The sequence below is a fragment of the Gastrolobium bilobum genome, unplaced genomic scaffold, assembly GCF_033153095.1.
Source record: "Gastrolobium bilobum isolate Gb01-03AN ecotype WA unplaced genomic scaffold, APGP_CSIRO_Gbil_v1 utg54935, whole genome shotgun sequence".
NCBI classification, from domain to species: domain Eukaryota; kingdom Viridiplantae; phylum Streptophyta; class Magnoliopsida; order Fabales; family Fabaceae; genus Gastrolobium; species Gastrolobium bilobum.
The window spans coordinates 81741-107517 of NW_026899856.1; the positions used below are offsets into that span (position 1 = coordinate 81741).

At 36.7% G+C, this 25777-nt stretch overlaps 2 protein-coding genes across 4 annotated transcripts; one reads left to right on the forward strand and one right to left on the reverse strand.

Moving 5' to 3' along the window:
* Window positions 1–7827: 7827 nt before the first annotated feature.
* On the forward strand, window positions 7828–18522 carry LOC133293945 (uncharacterized). 2 transcript variants are annotated; one of them, XM_061492570.1, is made up of 19 exons: window positions 7828–7902; window positions 7975–8170; window positions 8774–8843; window positions 9104–9757; window positions 9853–10038; window positions 10153–10266; window positions 11062–11120; window positions 11367–11433; window positions 11540–11591; window positions 11702–11794; window positions 11926–12009; window positions 12124–12524; window positions 13351–13412; window positions 14273–14342; window positions 16360–16440; window positions 16523–16624; window positions 17497–17621; window positions 17981–18101; window positions 18201–18522. In XM_061492570.1, the coding sequence occupies exons 2-19, from the start codon at window positions 8121–8123 to the stop codon at window positions 18306–18308; spliced, it is 2499 nt and encodes an 832-aa protein (XP_061348554.1). In that variant the 5' UTR covers window positions 7828–7902; window positions 7975–8120; the 3' UTR covers window positions 18309–18522. The 2 variants fall into 2 exon arrangements, with proteins under 2 accessions (XP_061348554.1, XP_061348553.1); XM_061492569.1 differs by having other exon boundaries at window positions 7859–8170.
* A 1360-nt stretch (window positions 18523–19882) lies between these two features.
* LOC133293946 (probable plastid-lipid-associated protein 12, chloroplastic) lies at window positions 19883–25156 on the reverse strand. Of its 2 annotated transcripts, XM_061492572.1 has the most exons (11): window positions 24816–25156; window positions 24667–24720; window positions 24292–24366; window positions 23386–23505; window positions 22914–23105; window positions 22684–22767; window positions 22503–22592; window positions 22311–22364; window positions 22141–22220; window positions 20317–20424; window positions 19883–20125 (listed from the first exon to the last, which is right to left on the reverse strand). In XM_061492572.1, exons 1-11 carry the CDS (start codon window positions 25044–25046, stop codon window positions 20044–20046), a joined length of 1170 nt encoding a protein of 389 aa, XP_061348556.1. In that variant the 5' UTR covers window positions 25047–25156; the 3' UTR covers window positions 19883–20043. The 2 variants fall into 2 exon arrangements, with proteins under 2 accessions (XP_061348556.1, XP_061348557.1); XM_061492573.1 differs by lacking the exon at window positions 23386–23505.
* Window positions 25157–25777: the final 621 nt, after the last annotated feature.

Genomic DNA, 25777 nt, shown 5'->3' on the forward strand with positions numbered 1-25777 from the left:
ACGTAGTATTAAGCTTACTGCAGATAACTAATCTGTCGTAACTGCAGAAAAAATGAACCCATAATTATAATTATAAAGACTATAATAACCTGAAATAAATTAAAATTACAAAAACACCATGATTTCTGCTCCAAAGATAACTTATCTGCAGTAATTGCAGAAAAAGCGAACCCTTTTATATATATAAAAAAAAAGTCAGAAAACTAATGAGCACATATAAAGGTTTAATGTAATTTACATCGACTCGTTTAAGGGAAAAATGTGTATCATTCTAAAGTTGTAAGGTTGTGTAATTTTAAGTGAAAGAAAGAGATAAATCATGGGAAGAGAGAGTGGACAAAAAAAATTAAAATTGTGAGTCTCACTTCTTTGTAAGAGTAAAATGACACAAATTATATTATTTAAAAGGACAAATAATTTTTCCCCATTTAAACTAGGGTTTGGTGTTTATCATTTTAAATGACATAAGTTATGTCATTTTAGGAGAGAGATAGACACAGAAAAACGGAAATCATGGAGAGAGAAAGTTGGTGGTTTTTTTTAATTTAAAATTTAAATTTTATATGTCTGTATCTCTCTTAAAATGACATAACTTTCTGTCATTTAAAATGACAAACACTTTTCCTTTAATGATATTATTAAATTTTGAAGTTTTGTTTACGGGGAAGGTTATACGTACAACCTATTTTCGTTTACAACTTCTTACAATCATATCTTAACCGTTGATTTCCGTCAATCAATGGTTACGATTTTCGTAAATTAAATTTATTAATTAATTATTAATTCACAATCGTTGATTGACAGAAATCAACGGTTAAGATATAGTTGTAAGAGTTTGTAAACTATTTAAATATAATCCTCTGTTTACTGGTATTATCCCCCCCCAACCAGTGAGATCGGTAGACAACCCGTAAAAGGAAGCCACTAGGCATCAAGCCCTATTATCTTAAACCTAGGGAGGGTGGTTGATTGTGATCTAAGGGTCATCGGAATTGGTGCACTTCGTGTTGTGGATGGATCAGTCTTTGGTGTATCACCAGGAACCAATCCTCAGGCCACCTTAATGATGCTTGGACGTTATGTCTTAGGGAATAAGATAACAAACATGCATTCTTTCAGGATAAGACTTTCAAAGAGAATAACAATTCTATTGTTCTATGCTATGCAAATAGGAAGCTCCCCCGAGCACTAGTTTGTTCATTCATTTAAAAAAAAATATAACAGAATGTATGCTTAGAATGTGTCAGTATAGAATGTGAACAATGATAATTTTAACGGCTCTGATCTAAATCAAATTACTGAAGCAAAGATTCTGCACTGTGTTCTGACTTTTTTTTTGGATTTGTTTATCAAAGTCAACTATTGCTCATAAAGCTATAAACTTCCTTACCACATAATGGCGGGCTATATAATATATATAGTTATTTGATAATTTCCTCAAGCAATAGGGTTTTACCAGTCCCAGCAGAGCCTGTGATGAACACGGATTTGCCCTGAGGGAAAATATGCTTCTGCTCGTTTCCCCATTCTATTGGAGTGGAGTGAAGGTTAGCCCAATGTTAGCATTCAGATCTATTTTCAGCCCTGGCCCGGAAATGCCACCTTTTCTTGGCTTTCCAAACAAAGCCCATCGAAGTCCAGTCCATCTAATTCCTTTTTTTCCCATTCCAGGACGGCCCATATTTGAATAATATAAATCTTTCGTTCTGCTGTCAAAAGTAGGGGAAAGTGTCTGATCCTTTCAATCAAGCGATAGAGGCAGAGGCTTTACTTCAATCGCCTACGCTAGGACGGAGCTGCTGTCGAGTGACGATTGGCCGAGGGGAGTTCCATAATGTAGCTGGGTACAAATAAGCCAGTAAAAGACAAGTAGAAGCCAGTGAAAGAGGAGTAGTCAGGGTACGACGAAGCACGCCTGGTACGTAAGCGAATACGGATCACGTGGGTTTGTACTGATCCGCTTTCGAGCTGTCGAGTGAGGATTGCTCCATCTATTAAGAAAGGACTTTTCGGTCCTCTCCTTACAGTCGAGTTACTACGTTCCTTGTTTATTTATAAAGGGAGTACTCTCTTCTCTGATGTGCGTTCTATTATTGCCTCCTATTCCTAAGGGAGTGATCGGGATTAAGCCGCGTGGCGATACCCGCGAAAAACTAAGGATTTTTTTTTTTTGCTGCCATGGACCCCCGCGCCTATAAATAGGACGCTTCTTTCTCTATTTGGCAAAGCAAAGGGAGATGGATCCAGCTACCGCTGAAAGACTTTCTCAAATTGATCAAGAAATTCAAAACATCGATACCGAGAAGGCCCAACGGCAGGAAACCCTGGCTGCCTTTTGGGAGCACCTGCCTCCCATCGATCCTGCGGTTGTGGCTGCAGCCATGCACCAGATCCTGGACCGCATTCGCGGTCTGGAAGACAGGAGGAGGGCCCTCCTCCAAGAACAGCGAGATCTCATTGTGAGGGGGGCCTTCAGCAGCCGCGGGGGAAACTAGAAGAGAAGAGTCCTTAACTTAATATGTTGTTTGTTTGTTCACTTTTTGTTGTAATGTTGTGTTTAGTTGTGTGGCTGGTCTATGTGTGTGTAAGCTTCCCATTGGATGTACTCCCATGTAAAAAAATGCTTGCTGGAATGAAAAAAATCTGCTTTGTTCTAGTTCATTCTCTTTCCCTGTTTTGTGCAGAAAAATTTCTGATTTGAATTCTTTTTGAAATATCCTTTTTTTCTTATTCATTTCTCACATATACAAGCTAAAACTACAGCCAACAGGGTGGACGTTGTGTGTTTACAGTATAAATCCTCTAATAGCATAGCAGATAGCTTCCATGCCTCGCTATCCTATCTTTAAAACCGCCACTACGGTGTCGTTAAAGCGCAGTAACGTTAACAAGATACCCGATACTAACCTAACGATTTCAAGTAGCCGTAGAATAGAACGAAGATCGTAGAGCACTGAAGGCTACGCTTGCTCGAACATCCAACTCAAAACCCGCCCGCTTGCTTGCGAACAAGAACTACCAGTTTACAGACCAGTTTCGGCTAAAGCCCCCTATCTTGAATTCCAGTTCCCTACTGAACAACTAAAACAAACAACTACTGACCCGAAACGGAGGCCTTGCTTTCGGGCGAAGTGCTTCTTGGCAAAGGAAAGAGAGTTAAGATGAGTTGAGTCCTTACTCCTGAAATAAGGAAATACAGACAAGGAAAGGGGAAGAGGACTACCACCAAAAAGAGATCTTCGAATTCTCTTCCTAAACTTTCAGATTGAAAGGAGAGTTGCGGTTATAGTTTCTAGGTGGAATGGCTAGTTCCTATTCCTAAGTAGAAGAAGGAGAGGTGATAGCTGTAACTTGATTTCCTTGATTTCATGGTGTCGTGCTATCAAAGACTTTATTGAAGACCTTAAAGAAAGATGGAAAAGACAAGAAAGAAAAGCAAGACCGGTCCCCTCTGACTCTTTAGTGAAAGCTATTCCCTTGTGAATCTTAGTGATTTTGAATCAAAGAAAAAGTAAAGCTCTTCTAACAGCTATTCCTAAAAGCTCTTTTGAATCCTCATCCTCCCCTGAAGGGTAGTTTGTGCCCGGGCGTGCAAACGTAATAAAAGTCTCATCTAATAATAGATGTTATCTCACAGTTTGTTAGGCCTCCTATTCTACTATAGGCTTCCTCTTTTAGTTAGTTATAGGTAACTTAAAGGGAAGTAAAGAAAAGAAAGAAGAGAAGGATTACTGGCCTACAGCTGCCTTACCACTAGCTTCACACTAGCAGCACAAGCTTACCTTTCTCTTCCTTTCCTCAAGAGCTTCTTCGTTCAATAGCTTAGCTTAGCATCTTCTATCCTTCCTTCTAAAAAAATGGACGAACCCACGTATCAAGAGCAGTTTCAAACCATTCACTTTTGTCTCTTTTTTCTTGTAGGTCCCCCAAAATAGCATTCAAAGTCGATGGATCTGATGATTCCCCGTGCACCGACTGGCCCAATACATGGTCCTTGTCCTCATACAATTCTATCCCTTTCTCCCTAGAAATGTAAGCTACCTCACATTCTATTCTTTTTTTTTTTGAGTTTACACTACTTCCATCTCTGTGTTTGGAGAAAGAACGGAATTCAAAATATCAGACATTTCTGATCGGACTCTGAGGATGAAGGAACATCCCCACTATGATGCGAAGGCCCCTCCTTCTCCTTAACCCGGGGTGGAGAGAAAGTTGGAAAATGGAGGTCCAAAACATAAGTGGTTTTTCTTCCTCCTCCATCCACGGCGCCCTGATAAGTTGATTCTTTTCTAGGACTAGGTAGAAGTAGAAGCTGAATTAGGAACTATTTCTCTCGTTCTTTCGTAAATAGATCTGATGGAATCTAGTTTCCTTTTGGCCATTTTCCCTCTGACAAAAAAAAAGATATCGATTACGACCAGCGCGGTTGTTCGTATTTCATTTTCTTATTCTTTAGAAAGCATGCACTGACTTACTTACGGAATCTAAAATCTCTCGACGCGGAGACTTTTTTTCCAGGTCGATCAGAGATTTGGCTTGCATGTGTTCAGCATATAGCTTAAGTAGCATGATTGGAGCTTCTTAGCGCTTAGGCTACTACCTTCAACCTCCTATTACTTAGATGGAGGAGATAGTAAGCAATACTGTCTATGCTACGATCTTGCTTCTTTCGCCAATCTACCGTTATTACTGCAGTTACCGATTCCTAGGAAAAAATCGATATTACCGACATTACGGATATTCCCTACCCGAGGCATTCGAATGGGCCACTCCTATCATTCCTTGGCATTGCAGCTCCTCAATTAAGTTAGTTAGCAGCTTCGCTAGTGGAGAGAATCCCCGATTTCAAGACTCCTTGCCGAGCCTTAGCTGACGATCTCGCTCCTTGTCCGAGTACTTCGACTACAGGGGGGAGGGAAGCTTCGTAGACAGCTTCGCGTCCTCGCCGCTTCTTTCTGGCGACTAGCTTCTCAAGTGGGTGGCTTGGTAAGCAAGCAACCTTCAGCATCGGTAAAATCCCTATCAATAATAGGCCGGAATGGTGGGGAAGGAGGCCCCCCCTACTTCAATGGAAAGGGGGGAATCGCCGTTTCACAGCCGCTCCTCTACAACTAACTACCTTTCGCCCAACATGATCACGAACGAAGACAGAGAATTGCGTAGATAGAAGGACGAAACCAACCAACCCACTTGTCCTGATCGGAACGATTGAAGAAAGAAAGAGAATGGTGGCCCCTTTCGCCCAGGGGGCATCGTCGGAGAACAATGTCGGGGACAGGGTGAGAACCTTCCGTTGGTTACGCCCTTTAAGTGTTGGTTCTTTCTTAGATATGGAGATAGATCCAGATAGAGATCTATATCTTTCTATCTATCGATAGATAGAAAGATATATTGAGAAATGGATATGGATCTGGTTTCAAGATCTATGAACAAGAGAGATCCCTAAATATCCATTTGATAAAAGAGATGAATAGATAGGGCGGAGCCGGCTGAAGGAAGGGCGCGCGCCCCTGCAATCTTTCTAAAGCAAGAAGCGAGAAACTTGACTTTGAGAAAGTTAACTCCTCTCCCGTTGGTCGAGCGTCTTCAAACCTTAGCACAAGCACTAAGTAAGAAACCTACCTTTTGACAACCTTACTAATAGAAAGGGGAAAGCTCAAGCATGCGAAGAAAGCTCGAAGAGCTTCCCTTATATATATTCTAGAAAGGTTTGTAGAAAGGGGCTTCTTCTAATATCCCAACAATCAAGAAAGTAGGGGCTTCAAAGCTAGCTTGTAGTTTAGGGGTGCTAAGGTTTGGAACCCTATACAAGAGGCTAGCGTGCAATGGCTTTCTCTGATGGGGGCTCGCTTCAAAAAGCGGAGCTTGCTTTCTACTAAACGAGCCTTCCTTGATCAGAGAAATCCGCCCGGCCCCTATCTTTAATCTTAAGTAAAGTGAAGTCAAATCAATGAAGTGAACAGCCCAACCTCTTTGTTTGAAGCTTTGCTTCCCCTAATTCCAAAAAACAAGAAATAGACTTGCTACTACTATAGTTATCGTATAGGAAAAAGCTTCTCTTTGATAGCGGTCATAGGGGGGTTCAGAAAGAATCTGATCGTAGATAGAGACTAAAACCTGTGCGGGGGTAGGGGCGGATGTAGCCAAGTGGATCAAGGCAGTGGATTGTGAATCCACCACGCGCGGGTTCAATCCCCGTCGTTCGCCCATCAATAAATGGACCATTTGTTACGGAGACACAAGACAAACCTAGAAAGCATTTTTTCTTCAAGTCATCTCGAGGCTTTCAAACGCATCCAAGCAATTGGTACCCGATTGAAACATAGAAACCATAGATTCGCGTCGCCTACTTGCTGAAAGCACAAATGGAATGGCTGATCATTCATTGTATGAAGTTTTTAAGACCTCCTTACACTTTTTTTGTAGTTCATAATGAATGAAATGAACCCCCGGATGAAGAGACATTCTCCCCTCCCTATTACTAAACCATGGGGAGCCCCGACTAGTTTACCGGGCAAATTTAGTTGTCGTGACGATACCTTTCTTAGTGGAAGATAGGAAAAGACTTCTCTTCATCACGAGACTGATCGGATCCGCCGTAGACACCCGAGAGACCTCCACAAGGCAGGCTAAAAGAGTCAGAGGACAACAAGCAAAGAGTTACGCTTTCTTTTCTCTTCCCTTGAACTTGAACCTGGTATTCCCGCAAAAAACGAATTGAACCGGGTCTGGCTGAGCCCTTCTGTCCATCCATACAAAGAACCGATTCTTGTGCAAAGCGGTGTCGACTCTTTAACGACATCGTCCGCAAATCGAGATCTATTGGAGAGAGTCATCGAATCGTCCGTCCTTGATTCCTCGATTTCATTTCGCTAATCGTTTGGTAAAGGCTAGGAAAAAGCCCGTCATGAAATTCCTTGTCAGGAAGGGTTAGCCCCAAGCCAGCCTTATCTTCTCTTGGATATCCAAAAAGGCAACATTAAAGCGGTTTAACGAGAGGTTGCTTTCCTTGGTTGGTCTTATAGTTCGTGACCTATAGCCGGCAGATAGGGGCGGAGTTTGCTTGCTCTTCACTCAGGGGCTGCTCCTAAACATGCTCTTCTTCTTTCCTTGGGAATAGTCTCAATTTGGAAACCAAACTAACAGATTTAGCGCTAGATGTAGTAAAAGAAAGAATGGTGAACCAACTAGAAATTCTTTTTAGAGTATATAGGGATACTACAGGAGATGTGAACTTACCAACAGGAGTCAATCTCCAAGAGGTAGCCGAGCGTCTTTTTTTTATCGACGGTAGCATTCAATGGCTAAACCAGATCTATTTAGACCTCGTCAATCAGGGCACGCAAAGTCCCCACTTTGCCCACGCTCTGGATTATGTTCTGCTTTAGTTCAAATCATTTCCATTCTGCGGCATTCTCCCTGACCTCGAGGTCAAATGAATGGAATGAAAATGATGGAATTCTCTTTAAGAGCTGCGGAACTAACAACTCTATTAGAAAGTAGAATTACCAAACGATGGGGTACAGTTTTGTGTCGGTATCCAACTTATCACAATGTAATTGGCGGAATACATGAATGAATCACACCACATTTCGGGCAAAAAAAAAACCCCACAAATAACATAGCAATATTATATATTAGAGTAAAAAAATTATTAAAATATAAGCCCTACTTGATAATTAAATAAACTGAAAAAATAAAGAGTATTATTGAAGGGGTCAAGAACTCAAAAGGCATCATGCCATGTATGTAGAGGAAGAAGAAAAGTGAAAATTGAGGAACGAAAACTTTTTAGCTTTTGGAAATCTGTGAAGTTATGAATGAGTGAGTGTATAACGCAGCACATGTAATAATAACGTGACGCTATTCTCGCTTTCATCGCGCTTAGTGTGCATGTGCTGAGTGAGTCTCATCTCAACTCATTCTTTCTCTCTCTCTCTCTCTCTTACTCTAATCCTCTTTTGTATTTAGTAGCTACTATTTTGTGAAAACGCACAAAACCAAAGACGTCGACGTAGGCATTCAGTTGCAGAAAATCAAGGCGAAGCCGAAGGTGAAGAAGATCTTGTAATTCCGAACCCTATTCCTCGCTTCACCGATCATTTGGATCCATTCTATAAATGAAGGCTAACAAAGCCATAAACCCTCTCATCACCTTCGAGCATAAGAGGTATCTCACTCCACGCGTTTCTCACCCCCTTCACTTTCGCTGTTTGCTAGATCCGTCAAATTCCACTTCATCATCGTCTTAGATTTGAATTTTCCCTTTTTATTTTTTAAAAAAAATAAAAAGAATAAAGTTGTTTGGGTTTTAGTTTATTTACTCTGCAATTCACTTGGACCACTGCGCTGTGCAACTTCCGGTTTTTTTTTTTTTGGTTTTCTTATTTATCGAATTACCGGGTTTTGAAGATCGATCTTGCTCAATTGAGTTTGAGTTGGCGCCAAATGTGTCGTTTCTTTCTTCATTTCATTTTCTTACTTAGTAATGATTTTTTGGGGTTGCGCTGAGGCAATGCTGAGCGCTATAAGAAGTGGGGTGTGGGTTTTTTGTTCGTAATGTAACGTCGTATTTGCTTTGAGGCTAACGACTGGTAATTTGAGTTGGGTTTTTTTTTATTGAAATCGTTGTTTCGTGTCTTGATTATTGTTGAAATGTAATTAATTATTTTGGGTTCTGGCTTTTCCTGTGTTAAACTGTCTCTGCTAATTGTGGTGTTTTATTTGTTTATAATTGAATTTTTGGAAATTAATGCGTATTTGGTGTAAACAGGGATGCCTATGGGTTTACCGTGCGACCTCAACACTTGCAAAGATACCGTGAATATGCTAACATATACAAGGTCTTGTCTCGGTTTGGGTTTATATTTCCGGCCTTTCCAGTTTTAAGTTTTGTTGCTGGCTATTTTTTTTAAGGAAGGATTAGGAGAATAATGTGAAGGAAATTTCACTTAATGTTAAGTCGAAAATATTACCAGAACAGATTTAGATATATGCATTACATGGTGCAAATTGTTTTTCTTTTTTTCCTCAAAGCGAAAAGAAGATAATTTTCTGACCTGGCTGTTGTTCTCAGTGTAACACTTGTCAATTGTGATTTCAGGAGGAAGAAGAGGAGAGGTCAGACCGATGGAAGTCGTTTCTAGATCGGCAGGCAGAATCTTCTGAATTAGCCACAAACAGATTAGCTGTGGAGCAAGATGAGAAAGTTTTGGATGATGAAGCTGCACAGCAAGAAGCTGATGCTTGCTCGGAGAAGAGTGTTGATGTAAATGAAGCAAGCAACGAAAAGCCTGGTTCTGACACTACAGCTGAAAATGGTAATCAAAAGGAGGAGGTACCAGCATCTGAGGAGACTAAAATTCATAGAGTCCAGTTATGGACAGAGATAAGACCATCTCTCCGTACTATTGAGGATATGATGAGCGTTCGCGTAAAGAAGAAAACTGGATTGGTAAAAGATGAAAGAAACAAGAAAAATGTGTTAAAAGATGAACAAATCATTGAAACTGCAAAATCATCATCTCACTCTGATGATACTAAATCACTAAAAGGAGCATGTGAGGAAGACTCTGATGAGGAGTTCTACGATGTTGAGAGGTCGGATCCTAGTTCAGATATGCCTCCTGTTGATGGTGTGAGTGCTTCTGCAAACGGTATTGCTGCTGATGATGCACCACTAGAGGCTTTGTTTCCTTGGAAAGAAGAGTTGGAAGTTCTTGTTCGCGGGGGAGTGCCAATGGCGCTGAGGGGAGAGGTACTTATTAAATACCTGAGATATACATTTCTTCTGATGTTTATTTATTTATTTTTGTGAGTTAACCTCTCCTCTTGTTTGTTCTTGTGCTTCAGCTTTGGCAAGCATTTGTGGGTGTAAAAGCAAGGCGAGTGGATAAGTATTATCAGGATCTGCTAGCCTCAGAGAGTGATTCTGAAATTAAAACTTATCAGCAAAGCATGCACTCAGCTGATAATAATGGGAAAACAAGTGCAGATTGTGTACGTGTGCCCGAAAAATGGAAAGGACAGATTGAGAAGGTCTTTGCCAGTGATATTTCACCTTCATTGTTCTTAATTCTGTGATATTATCTTTATGTTCCTAGAAAATAAGTTTCTTGATTAAAAGTTGAAAATTGTTACATTTTTGTGCAGGATCTGCCTCGAACATTTCCTGGTCATCCTGCACTAGACGAGAATGGTAGAAATGCTTTGAGACGACTACTTACTGCATATGCTCGACATAATCCCTCAGTTGGTTACTGCCAGGTCTTTTGCTTCTGAAAAGAGTTGCATTTTTTTTCCTTTTTTCTATAGAAAAGGTTTTTCCTATTATTATTCAATATGGTTGTGATGGATTTTTTTTTTTAAAAACCTAACTGTCAAACAGTCTGATGAGATATTTGTATGAAACATATATACACATAAGTGAGCTGACCAGACTTAGAAAAATTGGTTCACACGGAACTTGAAAGTTAATCAGATATCTCGGTGCAACAACAAATCAACAATCACTGGAATTTATGTTGCCTATATTACACTAGTTGTTGTTGTCCATTTTTTTTTTCCAATTAATTGGTGGCTTGAATTTCATGGCCTTCAAATGATAAGTCAAGGAATCCAATGGCAATTGATAAGAATAGTTTGAAAAACCTTGTGAAGCTAAATTTGCCACCGATTTACCATTTACTAATCTCTGTTGTAACATAACCATCAATTCTAGAAAATGAAAGGAAGTTTTGGCTAATTATGTAGTCAATTGTGTTGAAATTCTAAGTTAATCAGAAGTATTGGGATCTACTTTGAGACAAACCTCAATCAGGCAAGCACTTTTTAGAGGTAGCATGCCTGACTGAAGGTGCAGAGGGCCCTAATGCCTTGCAAGCACCTTTCATATTTGTGATGTGTATGATTCATGACTATTAGTGATCTGTCGTATAACATGGACATAAAAATAATTTTAACCAGAATATATTATATGCTTTCTCACACAGACATATCATGTATGTTCACAACATCTATAACCCACTGACTGAGCTTGTTGGAATAATATACATTCTGCAGGCCATGAATTTTTTTGCTGGCTTATTACTGCTTTTGATGCCGGAAGAAAATGCCTTTTGGTAGGTCCTGAGATAACTGCTTGAGTAAATTTCTAGAGTATATAGTCAACATGTACAGTTTTCAAAGTATACACTAAAGATAGAGCATCATCAATTCGTCATTATAAATTTATAACTGTTTCGAGCACTGTTATCATGAAGGAATGCCTGACTGATTACTTCATGCTTATGCTGCATCTTTAGCAGCTTTATATTGCTAATTTGAACTAATTTATATGTTTTGTCACTAACTACGGTTTTTCCCAGGACCTTAATGGGCATTTTGGATGATTATTTTGATGGCTATTATTCAGAACAAATGATAGAGTCTCAGGTGTTGTTTCTTATATTTTATATTCTTGAGTAAATTTAGTAATGCACTTGAATAACTGTTGTTAGACTTTTTTTACACATATTCAAATACATTTTCATTTTATCAGGTGGATCAACTTGTTTTTGATGAGTTGGTGCGGGAGAGGTTTCCCAAATTGGGTTTGTAAACTGTTCTTTTTCATTTTCATGTCTTTGATCTCACGAAGTGAATTTTGTTTTTTATGGTTCCATTCTTAATTTTTAATTTCTCAGGTGTATTTCTTGTGCAGCCAATCATCTAGATTATCTGGGAGTGCAGGCAGCATGGGTTACTGGACCATGGTTCCTTTCCATTTTTGTGAACATGCTTCCTTGGGAAAGTGGTCAGGTTTTATGTTTTATCTATTGAGTAGTATAGCTTAGTCTTATTTCACGAAGTAGCCAATGTCAAATGAGTATTTGTACTCTATAGTCTGAGCTTCCTTCTTATCTATTGTAATTATTTGGACTTCAGTTCTTCGAGTGTGGGATGTGCTTCTTTTTGAAGGAAACCGAGTCATGCTATTTAGAACTGCAGTTGCTTTGATGGAGCTATATGGTACTGGCTGAGATATTTGTTGTTTCAAACTGTACTGTATTCTTGGAAAAAGTAAACTAGTAATGCTTAAGGCATTCATATCTTCATGAGACTTAATTTCACTGTTTATTGTAGGTCCAGCATTGGTAACAACTAAGGATGCTGGAGATGCAGTTACTTTACTGCAATCGTTGGCTGGCTCCACATTTGATAGTAGTCAGCTTGTATTGACAGCTTGCATGGGTTACCAAAATATAAATGAAATTCGATTGCAGCAGCTGAGGAATAAACATCGGCCAGCTGTAATAGCTGCAGTTGAAGAAAGATCAAAAGGGCTTAAAGCTTGGAGGGATTCTCAGGGTCTGGCATCAAAGTTTTTTGGTTTTAAACATGATCCTAAATCGGAGCAATCGGCTGATATGCAAATGATTGGGGATTTATCTCGTTCAGAATCAGGTTCCACTAACGCAGATGAAATTCTGATTAGTCTGACTGGAGAGGTTGAGATAGATTCTGCTCCAGATCTTCAAGAGCAGGTCGTTTTTGTCATTCCTGTTAACCTCTCCCTTCCCCTGCCCCTTTCTTTTTATTAGATCATAATATGGTGCATTTTATTGTTATCTTTAGCATATATAACATTCTGAAATTACTAGGACAAAAGTTAAAAAAACACCCTGTTTATAAAGTGATAATAAGTTTTGGGGACCCACTAATGATTGCATTTATCTTAGATGAATTGTTAACGACAAGTTTAGTTAAATTTAGTTCAAGTGCAGTTAACAGGTTTTGAGGATAATTATTGTCCTCAACTTGTTCTTATGCTCAATTTTTTAGCTTTGTGACCATTTGCAAATTTTCCATTACAGTTATGCTTTTGGTACCTATTATTAATTCTAAGCCTATACATCTTATCAGAGATGGGCAGTGTTCTGGTACATCATTGTTGAAGCTACATAATTTGTAATATCTTAGGATATTGTGTTCCAATCTGAAATAGAAGTGGATTCTGATTTTGTACTTTGTTACAACCTGTTGAGTTATTTAATTATCGTCGTATCCCTTTTCTTTTGAAATCTGATTTGAGAAGAACTGTGCATTTAATATATGCTGGAAAACTAGGACAATGTGAAGGTGATAATTGTTTGACGTACATATCTATTTTTTTTTACCTTACTATCAAGAAAAAGGGTTGGATATTTAACTTTTATATCAAGGAATGCTCATCTATCCTGTCCCCCCACAATAAAAGAAAAAGAAAAATTCATTGCTGGAAGTCTAACCTTCAGAGTCATCAATCTAGGGTAAAATAGAGTAACTAATCACAACATAGCATTAATCTTATGTTATGTGAACCGCATGCAGGTTGTCTGGCTGAAGGTTGAACTTTGTAGATTACTAGAGGAGAAAAGATCAGCTATTCTCAGGTACTTAAAAATGATATTATAATGTAAATATGGACTTGAATACTTCTATCAATATTGTTATATACTGATGGCTTGGCGTCTGGACAATAGAATAATGAGTGCACAAATCTTAAAAGTCCTATAGTCTTATCTGGTTTAACACAAATGTTGATTTAGCGGGTATTGGGAGAAGTTAAAATCAGGTATTTAGAGTGTTACAAATTATTGCAAGTGATTTTTTTTATTCAAAGAACATACCGGCATGGCTATTAATGTAGGATTCTTGTTTCCTTATGGGATTTTTATTGGAAAGTCCAGCCAATAAACCACTTGAGTGATTAACCCACTTATAAAATGGTTAATGATTAAATACTTGGTGAAAGGGTTAATGTGGTTTGATAAGCAACCATTTCACATAACAGGTTAAGCTTAGAAGTGAAAACCCATCAATGTTTTTTTTATTTCTCTAACACACCACTCACGTAAGAGCCTTTTGGATTTGAAGTGTGGATATTGCACTGAATTTACCTTTTCCTGACTTAATTCCACTAGAAAGTTGGGGGGGGGGGGGGGGGAGGATAGAATTCATCATGGTCACTTTGGCTCTGATATTATGATCAGCAACTATTTCACCTAAAGTTTAAGCTAAGAAGTGAAAACCCATCAATTTTTTTTATATTTCTCTAACATGGTTAATAGGTTCTCCTTTATAAATAAGACCATCCACTAATCCTTAATAGTTATTCTCCTCTTTTTCCCACTTCAACTACTCAAGGTTTTTTATTTATTCATTTATTGTTTTTTGAAGTGTCCCATGAAAGTTCAGAGATTCACCTTTTGCGTATAGCATTAATACCTTCCAATTTCTTCCCTTTTTTCAGAGCGGAGGAGCTGGAGACAGCTTTAATGGAGATGGTCAAGCAGGATAATAGGAGGCAACTGAGTGCCAAGGTAAGTCATGATTGTACATGGGATTTTTGCTTCGTATGTCATGATATGTCCTTTGCAATGTGTATCTTCTATATCTGTTGGCTTTCTCATCATGCTGTGATTGCTAAAGTAGTTTCTATAAGGCAACATTTTACTCTCTTTTTTGTTTTTAAATATTATCTATCGGTTCATTGATTACTCGACTAATTCGATTCGAGACGGGTAGGATCACATAGGCGGCAAAGCTCTCTCTACCAAGTTTTAACACAGTTGTATTCCCAGGGACTCGAACTTGAGACCACTGGTTAATCTAGAACAATCCCTTATCAATTGATCCACATGTTTGGTGGTGACAACATTTTACTTTTGATGTTCTTGAAAATGGATTATGCGTACACATAGTTCAAGCCAAATTGGTAACTTTTCAAAGTGAGATATTACACAGAGCACATGTCTTTACAGTGTAATAAGAGGCAATACTTGTGCTTTGGTTAAAGCAATGATTCAATTAATAAGTACTGATGGCATGCTAGTGATATCTTATGTTATTAAGTTCAAAATTGAGAGAGGGAAAACTTCCTTCCCACTTTCCACTAAGGTTGTTCTTGGTTTTAACCAGAATTGTAAAATTCCTTTTTCATGTAATAATTAAAATTTAATCTAGAAATAGGCTTGCCCTGCCCGTAATTTGCTCTTGTTGGCAACTTATGAGCAATCCTCTCTTCTACCTATTTAATTGTGCCTTATCAAAGAGTTGAATTGGTGACTTCTTGCTTCTTCAAATAGATTGTGGTGGGCCATTATTTAGCCTCTTCCCCACTTAAAATATTAGGGGGGAAAAAAATTGTTTCTGATGGGAATTTCAAATAGGCTTAATCTCATTTGCATACACTACCAAGTACCAACCAGCATTTGAATTATTAAAGTCATGCTCCAAACCAAACTAAAGTACAAAACACCAACTATTATACTATACTAACTAATATGGCTCATGTGAGCCTTAGTTAAAATAATTTAATTTTAACTTTCTAAATAATAATAGCACCATTCCACCAAAATATTAAGAAATCCTCATTTAACAAACCCGAGACATTTAAATTTAAATTACCCTTCGCTAGAGTATTTTGGGAAACACATCCTTATGCCCAATGATAACCAGTTGAGTACTCCTAAAGTCCTAATGCAAAAACATATTTTACCCTTTGAGCTAGCTTTTGGGGTGATGTATCTCAAGGTTCTTTACACATTTAAATTTAAATTACCCTTCGCTGGAGTATTTTGGGAAACACATCTCAATTTTTTTTATCATTGGAAATGCATTTCTATTATCCTTGCCATGTTTAAAACAGATTTTATTTAGTGTAGACTTCATAATTTGTCAGATTTTGCATAGGCGCTGATTTCTAGGCCTGTGGTTGAGGCAATATAGTCATTAATGATTGTCATGTATGATGCAAGGATATGCCAATATTGGTTGTGTATCCGTGTCGTATTCATATCTAATATGGATACTCATGTATCTGCTAAATCCATTTTCTGGTCTATTGCCCACCGCCTTCAAAACTCTCTACTTGAAAAACCCAGGATACATATAAAGTCCATAATACCAGCAATTTTTGAAGTTGGCTGTAATGCTTATATAATTGTTGAGATATATAAAACCATTTATGTAGCCTCACCCAACAGCTTAAGCTTTTGGGTTGAATTGGTTCTTTACATGGTATCAGAGCCTCGTGTCCCGGGTTCGAATTTCGTCGCCTCCCACTTTCTTTCTAGTGGAATTTCTTTCTTCGCACAGGTAGGTGGGCCTGTGCATTGTCCACCCTTCAAGCCCAGTGGGCTCTCGTGTGAGGGGGCGTGTTGAGATATATAAAACCATTAATGTAGCCTCACCCAACAGCTTAAGCTTTTAGGTTGAATTGGTTCTTTACAATAATCAAATAAGTATTTATGTGAATTTAGTTAGTTAGATGTGTTGTAGTCTGAGTTCTAATTTGTTCTTTGAGAAGTTAATATGTGTAATTCTTATCATCTTCAGGTAGAGCAACTAGATGAAGAGGTTACTCAGCTTCGACAAGCACTTGCCGATAAGCAAGAACAGGAAACTGTCATGCTTCAGGTTTCCTTTTTTTCTTGGTGTTTTATTTTCTTTCTTGCGGTAAAATAGGCTTTCTCTTGTCATGTAGATTTTTTGCTGATAGGTCTTGATGAGGGTAGAGCAAGAGCAAAAAGTGACAGAGGATGCTCGCAGGTTTGCTGAGCAAGATGCAGCTGCACAAAGATATGCTGCCCAAGTGCTTCAGGTTACCTTTTTCCGTTCTTCATCTTTTATTACCCTTGGATTCTATCAATATGTACCACAAATACAAGCAAATTATATTGAAAGTTGGAAAGTTATTAATCTTGATATATTGGCTCTTTTCAGGTTGTAGCAAATCAGCCTTTAATCAATTGTTTGGTTAATTACTTGGATTTTTTTTATTTTTTTTTCATTTTGTGCCATTTAACTTTCTATTATTTAATTATGGTATTCTTTAGAAATGGCTTAGAGTTTTACTTGTTCCTATGATCCTGCCCAACTTCTTTCTGCCAGATTTCAGAAAGCTATTAAGACATGTCCTCCATCATGTGATCTCGTAGCATCATTGCATTTCAGAAAGCTGTTCCTGAATTTTTGGCGTCATTGTATTATAGTGGTTGATGATATCTTTGTAGCATCTTTACCAAGATATATCAATTTCATAATTATTCTGTCATAGACTATAGGCTCGGATGCCTCCATTTGGAAGCAAACACTTTAACGCTTAAGCTTCAGTGGAAATCTAACTGATTAACTTAACATTTTAGCCAAATTGATGTCATTTTTGTGATTATAATTTGAACGCCTGATAATTATGAATTATGTTTGTTTCAGAGTTTATTTTATTTTTTTTGGATGTTGGTGAATGCCTAATACTTTAACATATATAATTAGCATTCTTTTATGCAGATAAGTTGCATCTACTCGCGTTTTTTTTTGCTTGGACTAATATTTATAAATCTCTATATTTATCCATCTTATGCAAAGTCCATGTTAATGCTTCCTTATACTGCTAAATTACATTTTGACTGGCACAATGTTGAATTTTTAGACTGCAACATCTTACAATCATGCATATTACGTATTCTTTGGCAGGAAAAGTATGAAGAAGCAACTATGGCACTTGCTGAAATGGAGAAGAGAGCAGTTATGGCAGAATCTATGCTGGAGGCTACGTTGCAGTATCAGTCTGGGCAAGTTAAAGTGCTACAATCTCCACGGTGTGTTGAACAGTTTAAGTTTGTGAAATATTTGAGTCTTTACAATATATGCACCCACAATTTTTTGTATGGTTTTGGATTTTTCTTTTCAAAATTTTGTAATTAACTTCCGTTGTGATTTGGACATACTATCAACATTTAACATCTCGTGGGGAGCCCTTAAAGCACCAATTTAGTGATCGGGCCTCACCAAAACCTAAAATTAAAAAAATAAAAATTCAGCATCTTCCTTGTCTATTGAAGAAAATGCCAAAAGGTGCAGCTTTAAATATTGGAATAGAAATGAGAATAACTGCGTTATGTTGTTTATGCACATAGCCCTCTATGGATGAGTTGGACTTTAAATTCTTGCTTTATAGATCTTCACATCCAGAGTCTCCAGTATCGAGAAACAATCAAGAGCCTACGACAGATCTCCCTAATAAGAGGATAGGTTTGCTTTCTCGTCCATTTGGAATTGGATGGCGTGATCGAAACAAGGTTAGTTTAAACAGCCATTGCGGAAGATTCAATGTTTTATCAATACACTTACATGCTTACTTTATTGTGGTTGATAACCTGAATTTGTTAATTGGATAGGGGAAATCCACTAATGTGGAAGAGCCAGCAGAGGGAAAGCTCATCGTTGAGGGACAAAGTACAATCAGCCAACAAGAGGGTAATGAACTTAAACTACAGGATGAGTAGGAAAGAAGATAGCACCGAGATTTTCTTTATGTCCTTCCCAAGACGGTTTGAGGAGCAAGAAGTTCGTTCCTTCTTCCTAGTCTTTAATTTTTGTTTAGGGTGAACATATAATTTCCTATTCATTAATTGTTTGTTCTTTATGACGTAATAGAATAATAGTAATTGGAAAGAAAGCCTACGGTGGAAGTCAATTGTAATACATCTTGGCTTATTCTTTACTAGAAATTTTTTGTGTCCGTGCGAACCGTATAAAGTCCAAGGTGGTGTTTGTTTACAGAATCATATTCAGAGGAGAATTACAAAAAAGGGCAGAGATGAAAAAGTTTTAAGTAAACCTCAGTCTTGTTTGGAATTATCTTAAAATGAAAAGAAACAAAAAGAAGAATTATTATGCACCTTATCTTTTTATATATCAAATCAAAATTTGATTTTTTAAAAGTGATTAAGTCTTATTCACCAAAAAAAAAATGATTTAAGTCTCTTAATGCATATATATTTTTTAAATAAGAAAGGACAGGGATGAAATGGAACATTATTCTCATTTCTCTTGTTTGACTTTTGTCATCAACCTGTTATTTGCTTTCACTTTAAGTTGACAAGGGAGACTTCTGGCTCGCAGGTGACTATGAAAATGTGGATAAATCGAATTGAACTGAATTTGATTTGAATCACTTCAATTTGAAGCTGGTTCGAATCAAACCTATTCTATCACTTTTCGTTAAATTCAACTAATAAGTATGGGATGAAGGTAATTTTTGTATAATCTTACCCTTGCATAATTACAAAGAGACTGTTTCCTGGATTCGAATTCATGACCTTTTGGTCATGAAAGAACAGTTTTACTATGCTCCGGTTCGCTCCCTTTGAATCGAACCTATTCTAAAAAAATAAAAATTAAAAATTAAGGAAATAAAATAATAAAATGGCTCAATTCAATTTAAAATTAGTTTGGTTCGACTTTTGAATTGATTTAATTCAATTTTTGAATTGATTTTTTAAAAATCAATTTGATTCATAAACTGATTTTCAAAAATCAATTATTTTAAATACAATTTGATTTTTGCTGCCACTGATATCTATCATAAAATTCTGGACTCAGCATTTGGATGCTGACACCATGTTTTCACATAGCATTGCAAAACCTTATTTTGTTAACTGTTGATGGTTGTTATGCGTCTTCGTAGTAGTATTTAAATTTTTTTAAAATTTCGAATTTAAATTCTTATAAATTATTTGTATCAAAGTTATATTTTAAAAAAAAAAATTAACTTATATTATCTTATAAATTAATTGTTAAACTTTTTATAATTTTCATTTTTTCCTCAAATTTTTTTTTTTTGTTTTACCCAAATTGAAAATATCATGTTTAACGTACAGAATAATTAGAAATTTCTTAAAACTCTTAGTTTTACGAACACTTAATGTTTTCTCAATTTGAAAGACTAAGGAAAATTTCAAACATCCAGAGAGGAAAAAACTTATTATTTCAGTTTTATATTCTTTCTTGAATTCTTTTAATAATAAAATATACAGAATAACGTACTTATTTTAAAAGTAAAAGTAAAAATCCCCAGTAGATTAACAGAAATAAATAAATAAAGCCATTTAATAAAACGTAAACTAAATACCAAAATAGACCTTCCAAACGATGTCTAGTTGTTGGGGATAGTTAAATACACAACTGATCTCAAATCTTTACCAATATATTTCTACTATTCTCAGATGACCATAGAGTTCACCTCATTGCATCCGTGCGAATATGTACGAAAAGAATTTTATTGTATCCCTGGCTAATTCTGATCTTCTCATCGCAGTATCTGCAAACGAAAATTAACTTGAGAAGATAAGGACAGAAGAAAGAGATAAGCCATAATAAGCACATGAATCTGCAAATTTAAGCAGCAAATTCAATACATATACTGGACGGATTAAAAGAGAACATGATATTGTATAGCGAAAATAAAACAGAGAGAGAGAGAATATGATATCTTGGAATATGTCATCTTACAGAAGCTCCAAGATGAACTTGTTTTCCATTTCTAGGGGATATCCAAAAGGGCCACCAATTATGGCTGCATCATCCATCGTAACGTCATACACTTTGGAGCCAGTTTTTCTGTGAATCATTGGGCAAAACATGAAGTAAGAACTTCCAGTCCAGCTGACATGGACAAACGGGCATTCAAGGAACACATTGACTGACTTCTTTTATATATCTATAGATGAATGATCATTAATTTAACTGATCAAATGATTTAAATGAATAACAAATTTGTTTTTAATCTGTGCCAGTCATGTTCTACTCACTGCTATCCTCTCCAAACTAGCAAGCATAGCAAGCAAAAGCAGCAGTGGTTTGCTCTTTACATCACCATACATCGTTGCACACCCAGAACACTACCAGAGTCTCATATATACCATTTTTATCTTTTGGATAACACCGCTTAATTTTAATACAATACAGCTTTTCTGTTTGGGAAGGGGGAATTTTGGAGTTTCCTACAAACTGTGGGAGGCTAGGAGCATTTCTCTATATCATAGAGGCAAATACTGCCTTGTTTCATCAGCGGGATCCTTTCTACTGATGTTTACTGTCATTTGATCCTCCCCTCATATTTTGTCATTCCTTTCTTCCCAATAGTTTCTAGAATCTCCTTCCCAAATGCTCGTTCACAAACTAATACCAAAAACGTTTACGAACTTGATGATCTAAGATGGACAAATACATAGGTTAGATTTGAAATTCTTCCTCCGCCATCATTTAGGACATTTTTGTGATCTTAGACACCGAGCCAAACAAGCAACCTTGTCTTTTGTTATTAATTGACTTTGATTTTACAATAAGTTGAATCATGCAACTATACCCGTAATTATTTAAATAGATGAAGCATTTCAACTAAACAATTTCCTTCAGTATAAAGAGGCCAAATTATCTATATAATCTCATGAGATCAGCATTTCTTCATATCCTATTAAATTGCTGACATATCAAGATATGTGTCAGTCACAGACTTACAGTCACACATCCTGAGCAAGACCAGAACCCTTACCCTAACCTTAACCATGCCCTAAAATATCCAAGCTACAAACCTAGTAAAAGATCCTTTTAATCTTAGCCACTTATTATAGGCAACCCACCCCAACATGAAATCCCTGCATATCTCCATAGCAAGGGAATGAGGACAAGACACAGAGAAAGGGAACAAAAATCGAAAAATTAGTCAGCACCATTAATGCCCTCACAACATTCTCCTCCCTATAAATAGCCTCTCATAAAGTTGCTATGTCAAAGCATTCCAAGCATAAGTGTTCCTAGCATAGTTACCCAGTTTCTCATCATTACTTCCGTTCTCTCTCTCTCTCTCTCTCAATTCCTGAGATTCCCTCAAAATCAATACCCTTACCTTCAAGCTTTTTTAGCACATGTACTTTCTGGAGGTGGCAAGTGCTTGCCCTTGGGCTTAAGCTTATGCTTGTCCATGGCTAAAGGCCCACTTTCATCCTTGTTCCCATCCTCTTGGTCTAACCCCTTAACTATGTGAAGGTTCTTTGCTATTTCTCTACAGTTGCCACCAGAGGCTGATCCCTTCATTGTCTACAGGTGGCAGGTACTTGCCCTTGGGCTTAAGCTTATGCTTGTCCAAGGCTGAAGGCCCACTTTCATCCTTGTTCACATCCCCTTTGTCTGGCCCCTTAACTATGTCAAGGTTCTCTGCTATTTCTCTAAAGTTGCCACCAGAGGCTGATCCCTTCATTGTCTACATGCCTTCCTATTTACTTTGTTTAGGACGCTCCCTAGAGCATTAATAGACTTTAAAAAACGGAAACTTACACAAAATTTCCATTCATGGAGAATTTAAGCCCAAGCAAGATATCAACCAGAAACTTTATTCGTCCATTCTTCCCGATTATCTGCAACAGTCATTGTAATATAAACTAAAGTCATGCGGCAGAATTTTGTGGTGATCAAAGTAAAGTAAATGTACTAGATGAACCTGATACCTGCTTTCCCATCAGACCATTAGCAGCATTCTCTAACCAACTATCCGTCACAGTCTGTAGAGGATAAGTTGTTTAAATAAGAAAAAGAAAATTTGGAGACAGAAATGTTTACATCTAAATTAGCATGAAACAGTATTCCTTCAAATGAATCAAATAATGAACAGTTGGTACTCCTTGTATTCCAAAATTCACCTGTGAATTCCATGTCATCTGCCACTCACCCTCTTCTAGTTCTGGTTCTTCATCAGTATTCTGATTTAAGGAAATAAGTTCATCTATTGCCTGTTGCAATTAAGGATGTGAAAAGCAGTTACAATCGAAATATTCCAGTTAAATTTATTAGAAACATATATTAATAAATTAGCACCCTTACCTCTTTAACACCCACCCCCGAGGAAATTGCTATCAATAACCTCTGCCTAGGTTCAGTTTGCTTCTGCAACACAAATGTGGTTCCCTGCACTATAGGTATGTTGCTAATAATTCTTAGAAACATAAAATACAGATAGAGATAATTTCATGTGCTAGACAATCAAGCATTCTACTCAAGGGAAGGAACAAAAGAATACTAAAATAATGGTTCTATTCAAAATGCCTAATCACCTTATTTCCTCTTGAGATACGAAGGTTTCCCGAATGGGACAAATATGTGGTATCTAACCAACCCTTTGCTTCATCTCCAAGCAGCTTAAATGGAACAGGATATGGAATTTTAAATGGAAGAAATTTAAAAGAAAAGGCAGCTCTGTTAAACCTAAAAAGGATTCTCTTTCCATCTTCAATTGATGCTGCTGCCTGTGTAAATTGAAAGCCATAAATACAAGAAGAAGAAAAACAACAACATCAACAACAACAACCAAGCATTTATCCCACTAGGTGGAGAGCATGGATCAAACAACATAGATGTGATTCTTTAAAAACCAAATTTTCATTTTTCAATAGATGGAAGAACAGCGATAATAAAATATATGCACACCAATATTATATCATATTCTCTGCCATAAATAAAGTTGAATTTAACACAGAAATGTATATTAAATTTATCGTAACTTCAATTGAGGTTATTTAGTATTACCTCCACTTTGAGCTCACCAATGGCCTCAGAAAATGACACAATATTGCTTACGCGTGGATCATTTGTTCGAAGATAAACCTCTTGAAATACACTAAAAAAGTCAACTCCAACAAATGTTCTCTGAAAGAGCAATATAGAATACTATATTGAGACACATCATTAAGTAATTTATGGGGTATGTCTTGAACAGGTAAGTGACACTTGTGGTAGCTATTATCATGTACAATTCAATATACCTAAACTTATAGACTCGATTCAATTTAGAATCAGTTAATATAGGTTGCTTTCCATTAGGGATTTAAGAAATTGCCTACATCAGTAGCAATGAAGACTGTTGCTTCGATTTTTGTTATTCAAGAAATGAAGTTATGGTTTTGATAATACTACAAGAAATAAAATCAAAGATGAATCCAAGTATTCCTAGGGGAAGAAGCTTTTCATAAGGTTTTTGTTTCAAAAAGTAGAACAAATTTTCAAAAAGATCCCAGAAAAATTAAATTTTTCGATCTTCTCCGGTACTATTTTTTAGAGGAGCTTAAAGCTTTAATCTCAGGATCCACCCCGAATCGTACTAGTCGCAAAGCGAACCGAATGGAATATCTCCAAAAAAAAAAAAAAAAACTTTATTTTTTAATTGGGTCCAAATCATTATCAACTGCCATGTAACTTGTCGAAAAGGCTGAGCAGGCCAACAATTTGCTGACATGGCGGTCAAGTTTAGGGGCTTGGTGATTCGATGATATTTTGCACCCAATTTAAATAATCTTTTGGAAGCAGTTTTCCAATCTCGTGTTTTCAAAAACCCAAAGTATAATTTAGGCAATGACTAAAATATAAGTAAAAGTCAATAAATCATTGGAAAAAATGTTTCATGAGGACATACAGGAAATAAAGCCAACACACAACCTGAATCGGAGATGCTGTTCCCGGTCTTGTAGTGAAAATTAGCTGCCAGCGACCCTCGATTAAATTTGAGTTTGTCTGCGGAATTTAATTTCATAGGCTTCAGTGATATATGATGAAAACATCATACCAAAAAGTTTTCTAGCAATGCACTTGGTTCCAACTAGAAGAAAAATAATTGGTAAATATTGAAGCAAAGCAGCAAATGAGAAGCACCTAATTCTCAAGCATATAATAATATTCCTTATTAAAGCACCTAATTTATATCTGATTATCAGGTTTAAAAAATATAAAAATTAGATGGTTACGAAACCATAAAGCATACACAAAATAGAAGTAGAACAAAAATAGCAGAATGGAATCAAATTGAACACGAACCGGATCCGGGACACCCCCTAAACTTTCAAGGACTTGAACAGCACGTTCAATAGCCTGAAAGACAAATAAAAGAAAATATGAATGCTTAATCCAAAAAACAAATTGAAGAAACATGTGTGTATAAGAAAGAGAGAGAGAGAGAGAGAGACATTGAGCTGCTGAGGAGAAGAAGAGCGTCCGCGTCCTTGAATGCCAAGAAGGGATTCGATAAGTGAGTTTTCAGATTCTGTAAATGATAGTTGCTCAACTTGACAAGAACGAAATACGAAGCGATCTTTACGAGATTTTGAATGCTTGGGAGAAATAAAAGTGAAATTAGTACATGGAGATGGAGTCAAACAGTGAAATCCTAGATTGAGATTCACAACTTTGAGAACCATTGTAGTTGTAGAGCAAATCGAGGGCGAGTTGAGCCTGGGTTCTCTTCTCTTTTTTGTTATGTGGCGCCAAGATGAATTTGAACACGTGGCAAACCACCAACAAAAGAAGAAGAAGAAGATGTTATCGCTTTTTCTGCGCCACTTTCAATATCCACACAAGAAGTTGCCGGTCCCAATATGTTAGAACACCAATCATTCATCACGCAATATCCAAAACAATTGTGCATGAGAATTGAATTTTCGTGACCCAATGGTGTGTTTGATATTTATTAAAAAAAAAAAAATTACACTTAAATCGAAACATAATTGAATTCCAACCTGAGAAAATATTTTTTCATGAATTATTTATATTTACTCTTAAAATGATATCGTATTTTGAGTTTAAAAAATAAAAAATTATAATTATAAAGACTATTATAATCTTGTAATAAGTTATAATTATAAAAGTATTTTAATTTTTGTTTTAAAATAACATCATTTTAAATTCAATGTAGATAATTTATCTACATTTACTGCAAAAAAAAAAAACCCTTAATATAATACTGAAAATATAGTATAGAGTTTTTAATTTTTTAAAATGTCAGAATTCAAAGAATAGTTTACTTGCAAATACGCGTTAAGGTTATGTATGGTAATTACATTCACTTGTATTCTTTTTAATCGAAATTTAATGAAGAATAATTATAATAATGTAATTACATGCTTGTATTTGATAATTTGTTTAGGGCATC

Coding starts and splice junctions, on each gene's coding strand:
- LOC133293945 (XM_061492570.1), top strand. CDS start 8,121: ATGAAGGCTAACAAAGCCATAAACCCTCTCATCACCTTCGAGCATAAG. Junction 11,434..11,539: donor AACAAATGATAGAGTCTCAG/GTGTTGTTTCTT, acceptor TCATTTTATCAG/GTGGATCAACTTGTTTTTGA. Junction 11,592..11,701: donor GGAGAGGTTTCCCAAATTGG/GTTTGTAAACTG, acceptor TTTCTTGTGCAG/CCAATCATCTAGATTATCTG.
- LOC133293946 (XM_061492572.1), bottom strand. CDS start 25,046: ATGGTTCTCAAAGTTGTGAATCTCAATCTAGGATTTCACTGTTTGACT. Junction 22,593..22,683: donor CGGGGGTGGGTGTTAAAGAG/GTAAGGGTGCTA, acceptor TAATTGCAACAG/GCAATAGATGAACTTATTTC. Junction 20,425..22,140: donor TCCATGAATGGAAATTTTGT/GTAAGTTTCCGT, acceptor AATGATTCACAG/AAAAACTGGCTCCAAAGTGT.